Source organism: Gambusia affinis, linkage group LG02 (genome assembly GCF_019740435.1).
Source record: "Gambusia affinis linkage group LG02, SWU_Gaff_1.0, whole genome shotgun sequence".
Taxonomy (NCBI): domain Eukaryota; kingdom Metazoa; phylum Chordata; class Actinopteri; order Cyprinodontiformes; family Poeciliidae; genus Gambusia; species Gambusia affinis.
Window position 1 is genome coordinate 18,861,072 of NC_057869.1, and position 13,091 is coordinate 18,874,162.

Below are 13,091 nucleotides of genomic sequence, written 5' to 3' on the forward strand. Positions count from 1 at the left end.
ACGAAGTGTTAATCATTTAAACTCTATCCTCGTTGTCAATTTAAATAAGAAAACCCCAAGAGTTTAAAATACCACTTGTACCCATCAGCTTGTTGATTTCAGAAATCTCAGAAAAAAAGAGATATCTCATAATCCATGTGTTGCATCCAATAACAGAACCTATTTGGTATTTGGATGTTGTGCTTTCCACCAAAGATTTGTCTAGTTTCTTACTGTCTGTGCTTTTTAAAAAAAAAAAAAAAAAAAAAAAAGATCGAATAACAAATTAAAACAAACATGGGTGATAGTATATTTTCCATGTCTTTGCAAGTTTCACATGTTAAAAGTTAGTACACAATAAAGGTTGTTTTTGCTTAATAGAAAAAAAAATATTTTACAGTTTGAGAAGGGACACTGTGATACTGTCAGATAGGTAACCCTAGCCTCAGTCTTAAACCTCTTATGGAATAAACACTGCATTTCTGATTTTTATTTTATCACAAATTAAATAAACTCCATTTATAATGTACATAACCCTCTTCACATTTTTTGGCACCTCTGGTAAAGAAGCATAAAATAAATCAAAATGAGTTTTTAAATGAACTCGCCATAGTAGAAAAAAAACCCATGTTGAGAAATAATGTTTTTCACAGAATCATCAGCGGTTCAATCACCGGCACCCCTGCTGTTAATACTCTGCAAAACCCCTTTTTGACCGTAGATCAGCACTTAATTCTCTCCTATAGTATTTGCACCATATAGAAAGAGGATGTTTCTAGTCCTGAACCTCTGAAGCTGCCTCTTCTTCACCTCATCAGATGTTTTCTTTAACAATGAGTCCATTGAAGAAGGTCTATTTTGTGCCTGGGGAATCATTTGTCCCCTGATTCAGCCAAATGTTTTGAATCGTTAACCTTTAGAAACTCTGGATGAATTTTCTGGCATCTCAAAGAGTTCATGACTCCGTTTAACTCTAGGAAGGTTTCAAGAGCATTTGCAAAGGAAAGTATAGCATATGTATAGCAGTGAGCATGAGGGGCTTTTCCAAACATATTGTTATTATTTTTCCAGACACATCTGGAATATAGCTAAAAAGTTCAGTCTTGATCTATTGACCCTAAGAACAGTTCCAGAAAAAGCCAAGATAGCATTTGAAAAACTGCACATCCCTACATTTCTAATAATAAAGACTGTTTTTTTTTTTTCAAATAACCAGATTCAGAGAAGCCAAGACGCCAATATTTGCTGCAGTGCTCTAGTAATGACTTTTCCTTTTTTTTTTTTTTTACCCATCTACCTTACTTTGCATAACGGTAAAATTAGCTGGGGTGCTTATCCATCCTGGTGGCTAAATCAAATGTGCGACGGTGTCACATTAAATTTATATTCCAGGTAAATGGAACAGTTTACTAATTAAAAGTTCTGAAACCATCCATTGTCTGAACGCTGTCTTTTCTTGTCAGGGTTTTAATTGGCTTCTTAGAGAAGCCAATTAATCCAACAGGCATGTTTTTAGTGTGGGGTGAAGATGGGGAGAACCTTTGCTTTCGCAGGGAGAAAGGTTTATGCAGAAAGACAAGCGCTAGGATTCAACCTGCAGCTTGAATCTTAAAATATGGAAACAATTAGTATACAAAATCAAAGATGAAAATTTCAAGTCTCAGAAAAATTGCTAAGGGTACAAATAACTACATAACAGACAAAAAAAGCACTTTATTTCTCAACATGAAGTTTCTCCCTCCCCCCACCGGCTGTGTAAATGTACACAAATTAAAGATAATTTTTTTCTGAAAGTCTTCAGTTGATGGTGCTATAATAAATTATTTATTTTAAGATGTTTTAGAGATCTTTAACAGGAGTGTCACTAATTGCAAAGGGAGCAGTACATTTGATTAGGACCGCTGCCCGTTTCCTGCTTGTTTTCTGTGCTGCAAATGATATGGAGATATTTGCCCTCTTCACAATGTTTGACTTTACAGCATCTCCATAATTAAGTTAGGAGATCATGAGTGTGGTGTTACACTGATAACCACCGTTGCCTTTCTTGTTCTCCGAAATAGCTTAATGTGCTTGTGTTCAGAGTTTGCAAGACTAACAAGGCGGCCATTATTAAGATAAAACTAAAATATATTCTTTAGTTAATAGCTTTGTACCACTTCTTGGTTTCTGTCAGGTTATTATTAAGCTGTCACCAAGCAACAGGGCTGCATGAGTAATAACGTCAACATCAGGTCAGAGCTCAGCAGCTTCTCTGTTGTCATATTTTTTATGGGTTTTTTTTGTTGTTTTGTTTTACTTGGCTTTTGGGTTTATAAATCATTCTTAACCTCGTTTACCTTTAGGAGAGAAAAGTAAAAAAAAAAAAATTCATTTCACACACACATGTGGTTCTACATAGAAATGCATTTTCTTTCATGTTTGAGGTTAATTTTCTCTAGTGTGATATATCACACCGGTGTTATATTTTTACAACCTTATGCAGCTGATTAATTTTTTTATACCAGTTTGTGTTTTTCACTAAGATACAAGCAACAAAATACCTTTTTTTTTCTTCATTACAAACAATGACATAGATCAGAGATCAGGATGTTCTGGACTGACGTTTGTCTCGTTGACATTTTTGAGGATTTCTCTCAGGATTTCTCCAGAGGAACTGAGAAGATATGTGCTTGCATGTGTGTTTCCTTTGTAGGAGTGTAAGTGGCTTTATTTGTTTCAAAGAGCACCATTTTAAGAGTAATTCTATTCAGAGATATCTGTTCTCTTTAAAGCGCCAGAAAACTGCATCTCAGAAATCAAAACAAACAACAACAACAAAGAGGCCTTTTTGAAGCCGTTTCCCACTCATGAGCTGCTGTACAAGTTGTTCTTCATGTTCCTGAAGGTCCATCGAGGGGTTTGATGTGTGAAGTTCACCTTTTATTTTGTTGCGTTTTTGTCACAGATCAGGCACACTGTACACTGAAAGGATATGGCCATGTTGAGGGTGTTGTGATACGGTGATTACACGAGAACTGTTTCAGAGTTAAACATGGAAAGGTGTGCTTTGTGCGTTTGGTGGGTCAGTCTCCTTGTGACACCTCATGTCACACGGTTCCGTTCTCCTGCCTCGGCTTGTGGGTTGTCGTGCGAGCGGGCGTGCTCAAGGAGGGAGCCAGAGTGCAGAGGAAGCCAGCCAGCAATGTGAGGCCGAGGCCCCCCCAGGCACAAAACATGGACCAACCATAGCCATGGCTAATGTCTTCAGGGAGGCCGTACATGTAGCGCGGGTAGCGGGACAACTCGAAGTTGATTCCTGCCACACATGTGCACAAGGAGATGATGCAACATGTTCCTGTGTGAGCAGAAGAGACCAAAAGTGATTTAAAGGGACTCCTGACTGATGCTAAAATTCCCTAATGCGCTGCAAGATCACGTTACTGCAAGCGATTGATCTGCTTTCTCATGTTAACCCAAATGTGCTCTCGGCCGTCACCAAATAAACACAGTAATTGGATGAAAATCAGATTCTGTCTGCATGCGAGTGTGTGTATGTGTGTAGGGGTGCTTTCACAGTACCTCCCATGAGAAAGAGTAGGCCGGCTACATATTGCATGAGGTCATGCTGCTGGCAGCATCCCAGCACTCCAATGATCCAACCAAAGAGAATGATGGACACGGCCATGCCCACAAAGCCAGCTGTCATTCTTCTTAGATCTGTAGGGATAGAAATATTGCTGAGTCAACGTTGACAGAGAGGTGTTAAAAAGAATTTCAAAACTTTAAAAGTTGGATTTAGCTACTCATTTATCTGTACATGCTTAAAGTTTAGTGTGCAAAGATCAAAAGGAAAAAGGAAAAACCAGTATTTTAGGGAGAAATTAAAACACTAGGTGAATAAAGGCAAGCCCAGAATCTAATAAACCCATGTTAAACTGAATATGCAAACATTATGTAAATTCAAAAGCAAAAAAAAAAAAGAAAAACTAAAAACCTGAACACAAAAACCATGACTCATTTGATCTGAGGTCAATTAAATGTCACCAATTCATCTAACATACAAGTGGTTTGGCACTTCAAGGAACAACACGCACAAAGAGGAAGAATCTGAAGAATAGAAAAATGCATTTCCTACAATGAACCCAATGCTTCTTTAGGAAGGGTGAGATCTTTTTCTTTACAATCGTAGCAAGCTTCATTGCAAATATTGCATTTTTAAGCTTTCAGGAGGTTTTACCATGATGAGCTAAGGGAACACAGGTTTTTCTCATTGTGTGTGTATGTATGTAGGCGACACCTACTAGCTAGTTTAGGTGTCAACTTCTGCTGTGCTGCTGCTTCATTTGTGATCCTTCACACACTTTGGAGACTATATGAAGCATAGTCTAACATTTTCGGTGGTCTAGTTAAGCTGCGAGGTATTCTGCTGCACTCTGCACATCTTGTTCTGCCTGCCTGCCTGCCGGCCGGCCGGCCAGCCGCTGCTGCTGCTGCCAGCTTTTGCTTGTTTCCTCTCAGCCCCTCCACCACCCCATCATCCCCCTTGAGCTCCGAGGTCAGATATCTTCTCCTCACTTCCTGACATCTGGTAGACATGTTTAGGAAGCAGAGATGTGCCCATCACTCTGTGACATGTTGAGCAGCATGGTGTGAAGAGACCGGAGCCTAGAAACCAAATGCAAACTTCTAAATTCAGCAAAATTGGCTGATCAAGATTTATTTAAAGATCTACAGAGGAGTTTTGTGACTGAAATAAAATACATTTCTTATCTTACTTGTTCTTGATGTTGCGGTCGCTTGGGATTGCAATCTCTGTTTGCTTTCTTCTATGTCTAGTGCCACAATGGTTGGTTAACCATCGCTTGTTTCCATAGATTATCGGTCTTAGCAATCTATTGAAGTGGATTCAGAGTCTGAACTGGAATCTAACAGATAATCGGTCAAGGAGGATAAAACTTAGGGTGATACCAAGGAGACCTTCTAGGCTCAAAGCCAAAGACATATTCTTATTTCCACATCAGAAATTATTATTTTTTTGGTTCAAGTAAACCTATTTTAAATCTTTGCTAGGTGTATGAATAAAAACCACAAATACATGAAACTTGAAAGAAAAATGTTTCTATTTCTTTTGATTTTCTGTGTGGTAAATTACAACGTTGTGGTTATAAATACCACAAATAAAAATGTTTTAAGTGATTCCATATTGGGATTAAATATGCTTGTGGTCCTATTAGGAAACAGCTGATCAAAACTGAGAGACATTCTCCAGCTACACCTGCAAAATATTAAAGGAGCAAAACAACTTTTTCTCATTATGATTGGATGACATAAAATATAGATATAGGAAGAAAATGTAGTCCATGCAACATCTTGACACTGCCTCTGAAAAAGTTATTGTTAATTGAGTTAACCTCTAGTTGCTTGATAAAAATAAATGAAAAATCAGACAGTTACATGATGCATATAGTATCTTGTTGAAGAAAAAATTCTTATGTTAAAACCTAGAATCTGAATGGGGAAAAATGTGATTTTTCAGTTTACTATGTAATAAACTGCTCATCTGCTGGGATTTTCCACACACAACTATCTCTCAGGATTGCAGAGAAGAGTCTGAAAAGAGAATAATATCCAGTGAGAGCGATAATATCTTCTTGATTTCAGAGGTCAGAGGAGAAGCAGCATGACTGGTTCAAGATCATAAAAAAACCGCAGTGCCTTGAATAAACATGCACTACAACCAGATTATTCAGAATACTATTTCTGAAAGCTCTCTGAAAGAAAAGGAGTGCAATATTGTGTTTGCAAGGTGTACCCAAAAAAGTGCCGCCTGTCTTTCTAAAACAGTAAAAAAATATATAATGACAAAAACTCCATATTTACTTCTGCCCAAGGAGGGGAACTTTCACTGTCCATCACTAACAATTCCTCTGCTGCAATAGTTAGAGCTCCCAAATGCTACGTCGCTTATTCTGTTGCTTGTCCAAGTAGGTATGTTCTTCCTTTGCTTGACTAAAGAATCAAGCAAAGGAAGCATTGCCTAATCTGCCTGTATCAGCTTTCACTACCGGCGTCACTAAACAGAACAATAAATAAATATTTTTAAAGAAGTGGTCGACATGCTTTGTAAATGTGTGCAGTCATGATTATGCATGAACCGTGATAACATGATGTGATGGACTCAACTAATTTGTTACTAAACTAACTAAAATCTGTGGAGTTTGGCCTGTTGCAAAAAATTGTTATACTGTAGGTAATATAAATAAACAACCAAAATTAAAGACTTTTATTTTCTTCTTTAAAATCAATGAAAATGCACTTAATGGGTAGCAATAAAATAGGCATTAACACTTCAAACGGCTAAAATCACAAACAGGCATGTCAGGTCAACATGATGAGAACCTTGTCAACTTTCTGAAAGAAATACACCCTGTTTAAATCTCAGAGGAGCTTGGAGAACTCCTTCAGAAAGGTGTTGCATCTTTTGAAGGAACACATGCCTTTATGCTCAGAAAGGTCCTGCACAGGTGTGACCTACATAGGAGGTATGCAAAAACAAAGCCTCTGATTTCTAAGAAAAACACAAAGGCCAGACTAAAACGTGCCAGGTAGAAAGTTGACAAAAATTTTGACATCCGATTACATGTTTAACATAAATCAAATTCAGCATTCCAGAAAATAACCTGCATGGAGGTGCAAGTGGCATGACTTGGGGATGCTTTCTTTCGGTAAAACTGGGCAAGCTCGCCATCATAAAATTCAGAACTAACTCGTCAACATATCAGCGGGTGTTCTCATGGAGCAGCGTGCTAAACTGGACTCCATCTCTGGCAATTTTAGGAATTACAGCTTTCATTCAGCTCTGCTACTGGTGGGTCACATTTAGCCTTTAGGGCACATCTTTTCATTTTAAAACCTGAATCTGATCTGACAGGTGCTCCACACATTCATCTTGTGTATTTCACAAACGTTTTGCATAATACTATAAATTAAACAGTCTTGTGAAACTGTGTTGGTCTAAGGGATTTCATGAGGAAGTATCTAGTGTAGGTTTAACCTAAATGTATTATACGTAATAAATCATTCTGTCCTACTTTTATATTGTTACAGTGACGATAAGGTAGATCGTAGTTCTCCTTTGTGAAGTAAGTTACTTTTGTCCAAACGTTTTTACTAGAATAAACCACATGTGGTTTATTTTAGTAAACCACATGTGGTGATTCAACTGGATTTCATTTTCTATATGTAAATTGCACATTGCTGCCAATCGCACAAGCTACACATGCTGAATACATCGGTGAGCAAATTGCCGCTATACATGTTCCCTGACAAATAGAGTGAGATAATCAGTGAATGAATAATTGACCTTCTGATTGGAGGACGGCTGATTTATTCCCTGAGCAGTGGCACACCACTAATTATTACAGCCGCCATTGTTGCCGTGCAACAAGAGGGAGGAGATAGGCTTTAAAATACTTAAAGACAACAAATTAAATGTTACTGAAAGTTTGAGTTGTTTGACAACAACTTGGAAAGAAAGCCATATGTAATAAATATGTGCAAAGCAAAACCAACAAGACTGGTCCCAGATCATACTCATTAATGCTTTTAAAAAAATTTTGTTTTCACATTTCATCAAGCTCAAGAGATAAATGAGAAAAATATATGACATTTTTAGTCATTTTGAGATGACTAAAAATGGCATAACAGACAGAGAGAGACTATGAGACTTACGGAGAGCATGCCACTCATCCTGACGTATGGTCTTTGTGATGTTGATGGGTAAATTCCTTGGAAGGATGGACGAGGAATAGTGATACTTGACTGGGGTACATCTCTGAATTACTCCTGGTAAAAAGACAAAATGAAAAAGACAGTCATAATCAGAGCAGCAAGGTTTACTGAAGGAGAGAATGAAGTTAGAATTGCATCTTAAACCTTTGCTCTTTTTTTCTGGGATGATGCGACGATGTGTGCACAGACATAGCACTTATTTTTCACCCTGTCTGAGTTTTAATTTTCCGAGCTGGGCCTTTTAACCTTGTTGTTCCCCACTCTAGCACAGTAATTAAAGAGGGATTAGGAAACAATGTGGTACATGGATTACACTCCCAAAGGTTTCATATGTAAATGTTCTGATTTAAAGTGAATCTCATCATATTTTGAGCATGAATTTTGTTTTTCAGAGTCCTTCTCTGTATTCTCGCTCTGGCTCCTTTTTAGCAGTTTCTGAGCAAATTAACACTTTAAATACTGAAATAAAGACTCATTTATTAAAATAAACTGGAGTTTCTTTCATAGGTCTATGGCGACATAAACATTTTTGTTACATTTCTTGAAGAAGGCCACAATGCAGACAATCTTTCGCTCAAAACACAACAGGAGGTACAGCTCTTTTGTTTACTGTATCTTCAAGGCTTTAGATGGTAGCTCTTGGGAATGGCGTACGAGGCTATAATCTGTCATGATGTGTCCTTATGTAAATAAAGAAAAGAAAACTGGAATATGACAATAAAATTACTGGTGATGAAAATATGCTATTTTGCCCCCCCACCCCCTCACTTCACATCTACTAACCTCAGATCTGATACCACATACATTGGTGACATTGAAAACATAAAACGAGCAAATAGATTTATATCAACCTAGCAGTGCTGGTCCATATAAATTACACCAAGATAGAAAGAAAGCATCTCAAGTTGGGATTTAAGTGATTAGTAAATGGGATTGTTCACTGCTGAAACCAACCTCTAAGATTCCCACTTCATAAGAAAATCTTAAAGAAAATCCATGCTAATATTAATTTGGTAACTGTGTAATGTCTACAAACATTATGGTTTGATATGTATTTGTTTTTTTGGCATGCTTCAACTAGAAAATAGTTATAAATGTGTGGGGTTTTTTCCCATGTCGGTTCTAATAAAATAATCATTTTCAATATCTGATATTATTTGATTTCATCATTTTGTAAAACTTAAAAAATGTGAAAAGACAGAAAGTCTTTTCACATTTATCACATATCACATTGCTAGATATTTTGTTGCATATCTTAAGAAATAAATTAGTCTATGGAGGCATAGCCAATACCTACAAAGTAACTACTTGAAAACATTCATTGTTGATTTAAATGAGAGTTTGCCAATATTTGAGAATAAAACATCTTTAAATCACTTTGGAGTTGCTTTAAAATATTTCAATAATGTAGAGCCCCGGCTCTAGCTGAATGCAGTATGTCCGAGTGTTGGGACAATCCCTTCTCATCAGCAGAGATTACTCCAATGCAGCTGAGATGTGTGGAGTTTGGGATGATTGGATGCTAAAGTAGCCATTTGGAGCTGATTTTTCTTTACCATCAGTTATGTTTACCTTGTTTCAGGTGTGAAATTCAGCTAAGTGCAGAGTGAGCAGCATTCCTTGAAAGATGCATACGTTGACATAAAGTTTTGGTTCAGTGAAGCTTACTTTCTCTGCTGTAGCTGCAGGAAAACCTTGATGTTCCCGAAGGCCACAGATCAGTGACAGCTGGGAATCGTCTTTGCTTTGTTTTGGTGTTGCTTTCTAAAGTTATAAAACTGCATTGTTCGCTTAGTTCTGAACATAAACATTCTGTACGTGTTCAAGTGCAAAACAGTGCTGTATTCAATCTGTGCATGAGTACTGACAGACCTAGTATTCTGTCAATACATATTAGTATTGTTACACCCCTACTGACAAGAACATAAAAACATGTTTATTCTGAATGGGTATAACACAATTTTTAAGTTGTCCGCCAGATCTCAGCTTACAGGGGCAGTATAATCTCTTTTCCAGGCACATAAAGCCATTTTATAGTATAATCTAGTAACTATGTTACCTTCAGTTGTTATAAAAACGCTGATATATCAAACATGACTTAAAAGAAATGTGACTTTGCAAATAAACGCCTTGAAATTGGGCCTCTGTCTCTTTAAGAAGTTCCTGCTCTTTCTGACACTCAGCCTTCATCACATCATCACAACAATGCTTCTTGTTAAGTTGTTTACAACATTCTTTGGAGCGTTGCACTGAGAAGTAGTTCCTATGATGACCTCAGCAAGCACCTGAGTTCCACCAGATGCTTGCTAATTGTTGCTGCCACTAGTCTGGAGGAGCTGAGTGGGGTAGGGGTATTATGTGATGCAGAAGCTCAGCTTAAAGACTGCAGCTGTGTGGAAAAGGCAGCGCTGGTGGATCGCCAAATGGTTGCCTTGGAAGATTAAAGAATTTCTCAAACATGCATTAAAGAATCAAAGCAACGCTTCAGATGAGGGAATAACATTATAGCATGATATGTAGCTCAAAAAGCTATGTATGTTAATACCCACTTCCCTTTAAAATAATAAGCAAATATAAATTAATACTTTCGAACATTTGGACAATCAATAATGACTGCAGTATTTCCATTTAATTTTCTCAGTGTTTAATATTTTTACTCCATTTGTGTTTATTCTACCAATTACTGGTCTAATGAATCCACACTGATAAAATTTTAAGAAAAATCTGTAAAGTCCCACAATTTCAATCAGAACAGATCAAACAAATATTATGTAATTTAGAGTCTAGATCACCTTTACTTACAACACCTGACTTTTTCAACACTACTCTAAGATAAGAGATGTTTTCTATTGTGTGTTTTAGGTTCAAATTAACATTCTACTTGGTAAACAAAGATCTGACACAGAATCCCAATTAAGGTATTTTTGGCCATATTAATTGCTGTGCATGTAGATACACATGCTCGATCTAAAACTCCAAACAAGATAACTAATGTTTGACATTTATGTCCTAAAAACACACAATCAAATAAGTGGAAAAGGAAAATAGCAGTCTCTTACTTTCTTTTGATAACTGTTACTGGCTTAAGTGAATAATCTATGAACAAAATCAACTTACTTTGTTATCAGTGCTGCTACTTTCACTTAGCAACAACTCAAACATGAAATGAGTGAAATGGGAATTTCCGAATCAGACACCGCTTTCAAATCTGGGAAATAACATCTATTAGATTTGACTGCATAAAACATTTACATCCTGCTGCATTAAAATCTCTATAAATATTTTATTATGTTTAAAACTGAGACCATTTTTTTAAAACCTGGGACTCCCCAATGAACTCACAGAGATTAGTATGTTATTTAAAAAAAATCTGAGGCAAAGAAAAATGAAATAAAAACAAGACTTGTCAAATAAGCTTAATCCGTTGTAATGATTATTGTGTAATAATTTGTCAACATTAATCTGAAAATTTAGGATAACTAAAAAAGAGGCATAAGTGGTTGATATTTGACAAAATGAGTTGCTAGAAGTGACAGTTTCATTCTTGTTTTTTTTTAGGTTGTTTTAAGGTCAACTGGTCAATAAAGGCTCATCTGACACCACTCAAAACATTTCACAAGATAATAACATTGACAGCTGTTTCACTAGATAGGAAACTCCATGTTGTTGTGCAAGTGCTCAGTTTTTGTAACTGACTGAATTGGACAGGGGCCACAATTAGAGGAAATGTCATTTTTCATCTAATTGTGTCTCTGGAATCTAAACTGAATCAAGTTCCTGCACAACAAGTAACCTCAGGAGCTATACCATTATCATTAACAGACAAAAGATCAATAACGAAGAAAGCTGAGTTAATAACTGGATGGGGGAGGGCATCTACTATGTATGCATGTGTATACCTTACAGAATTTACATATATATATATATATATATATATATATATATATATATATATATATATATATATATATATATATATATATATACACATACATACAGCATGCTAGGCAGTGAAAAGGGTTCTGATTCTGTAACAGTGTGATTCTTTCAGCACCACGGACAGAGAACGATCACAACACGGAAAATTGCCAAGTGATATTATATATAACATTTCAACGCGGAAACCCATCACTGTATGAAGCATCTGGATTGCTCTGCTTCATGTCAGCTTAGGTGTGAGCTCATCGCCGAGAATCACGGCCTGCTGTACATCAACAGCCAGGTCTCCATCCCCCCTCTGTTTACCTTTGTAAATAAGGTCCTCGGTCTCCAGGTCGAATCCTTCCCGGTGACATTTCCTCCAAAGCCCGGAGACGGTAGAGTTGAACTGTCGGCTGCAGTGGGACTCCATTGACGACGACGCGGGCAGAAAGTGCCGCTTCCCCCTAACGAGAGGAGCAGCATCTGGGCCGGTTTTTGGAGGCATCTGGAGGGGGAGGTTGTGGTTTGAAATGTAGATGTAACCGGGGTCGTTCCGCTTGTTGGCATAGTTTTTGCACCTCTCTCGGTGTCTCCTGGCGTCGGTCTCGTACCAGTAGTCGGTGCAGATCGCCATAGCGAGGAGACCCAGCGCGCAAAAAGCCAAGAAAAGCCCAGCGCTGGTTAATATTTTCATAGCGGCCATCTTCCTTTGCTCGGCGGAGAGCCCAAACAGTGGCAAGAAGGTTCCTCCGTGGCCGTGGTGGTGATGGTTTTGGCTGGTACCGGCGTGAAACAATTCACGACGGCACTCAGAGCTTCCTGCAGTCCTTCGCCGGGATCATGATGCTGCAAGGCCGTAACGGGGTGCACGGGATGCTGCGGTCTATTGTTGTGGTGCCCGGTGCATGAAATGTTGTTCCCACCATCTGTTATGGTACAGGAGGAGGAGAGGGGATGGATGGCGACCAACGCTGTGAGGAGGAGGCAGGGGAGGTGATGTAGTTGCGCTGTCTCTCCTCCAGGTTGCTGAGGGATGGGGAGCAGACAGAAATATGTTCTCCTTTTGAGGGGGGGAGTGGTAACTATTAGTTATGCGTCGATGAGCGTTTTTTTGTTGTTTTTTTTCCACCACTTTTGTAAATGTATAAATCCGATGTGTATGTGTGGTTTTACGTTTAAACCTATTTTGGAAATGATTGGTCACACAATAAATAGCAGAAAAACAAATGTTATATATATATATATATATATATATATATATATATATATATATATATATATATATATATATATATATATATATATATATATATATATATATATATATATATATATATATATATATATATATACTGTATATATAAACTTTCGTTTTGATGAACGTTTGAAGGAAACAAAGGGAAAACCATGATCTAAAATGC

The 13,091-nt window shown here is 37.5% G+C and overlaps 1 protein-coding gene across 1 annotated transcript; it reads right to left on the bottom strand.

Moving 5' to 3' along the window:
* Positions 1–227: 227 nt before the first annotated feature.
* Positions 228–12,678, bottom strand: tmem276b (transmembrane protein 276b). Its single transcript, XM_044100629.1, has 4 exons — positions 11,995–12,678; positions 7,690–7,803; positions 3,538–3,675; positions 228–3,313 (listed from the first exon to the last, which is right to left on the bottom strand). The coding sequence occupies exons 1-4, from the start codon at positions 12,371–12,373 to the stop codon at positions 3,066–3,068; spliced, it is 879 nt and encodes a 292-aa protein (XP_043956564.1). The 5' UTR covers positions 12,374–12,678; the 3' UTR covers positions 228–3,065.
* Positions 12,679–13,091: the final 413 nt, after the last annotated feature.

What these genes read in the sequence shown, in the direction of transcription:
- tmem276b (XM_044100629.1), bottom strand. Translation starts at nt 12,373, where the DNA reads ATGGCCGCTATGAAAATATTAACCAGCGCTGGGCTTTTCTTGGCTTTT. An exon ending in CGAGGACCTTATTTACAAAG is followed by an intron (nt 7,804 to 11,994) that starts GTAAACAGAGGG and finishes TCTTTTTACCAG; the next exon opens with GAGTAATTCAGAGATGTACC. An exon ending in GGATGAGTGGCATGCTCTCC is followed by an intron (nt 3,676 to 7,689) that starts GTAAGTCTCATA and finishes CTATCCCTACAG; the next exon opens with ATCTAAGAAGAATGACAGCT.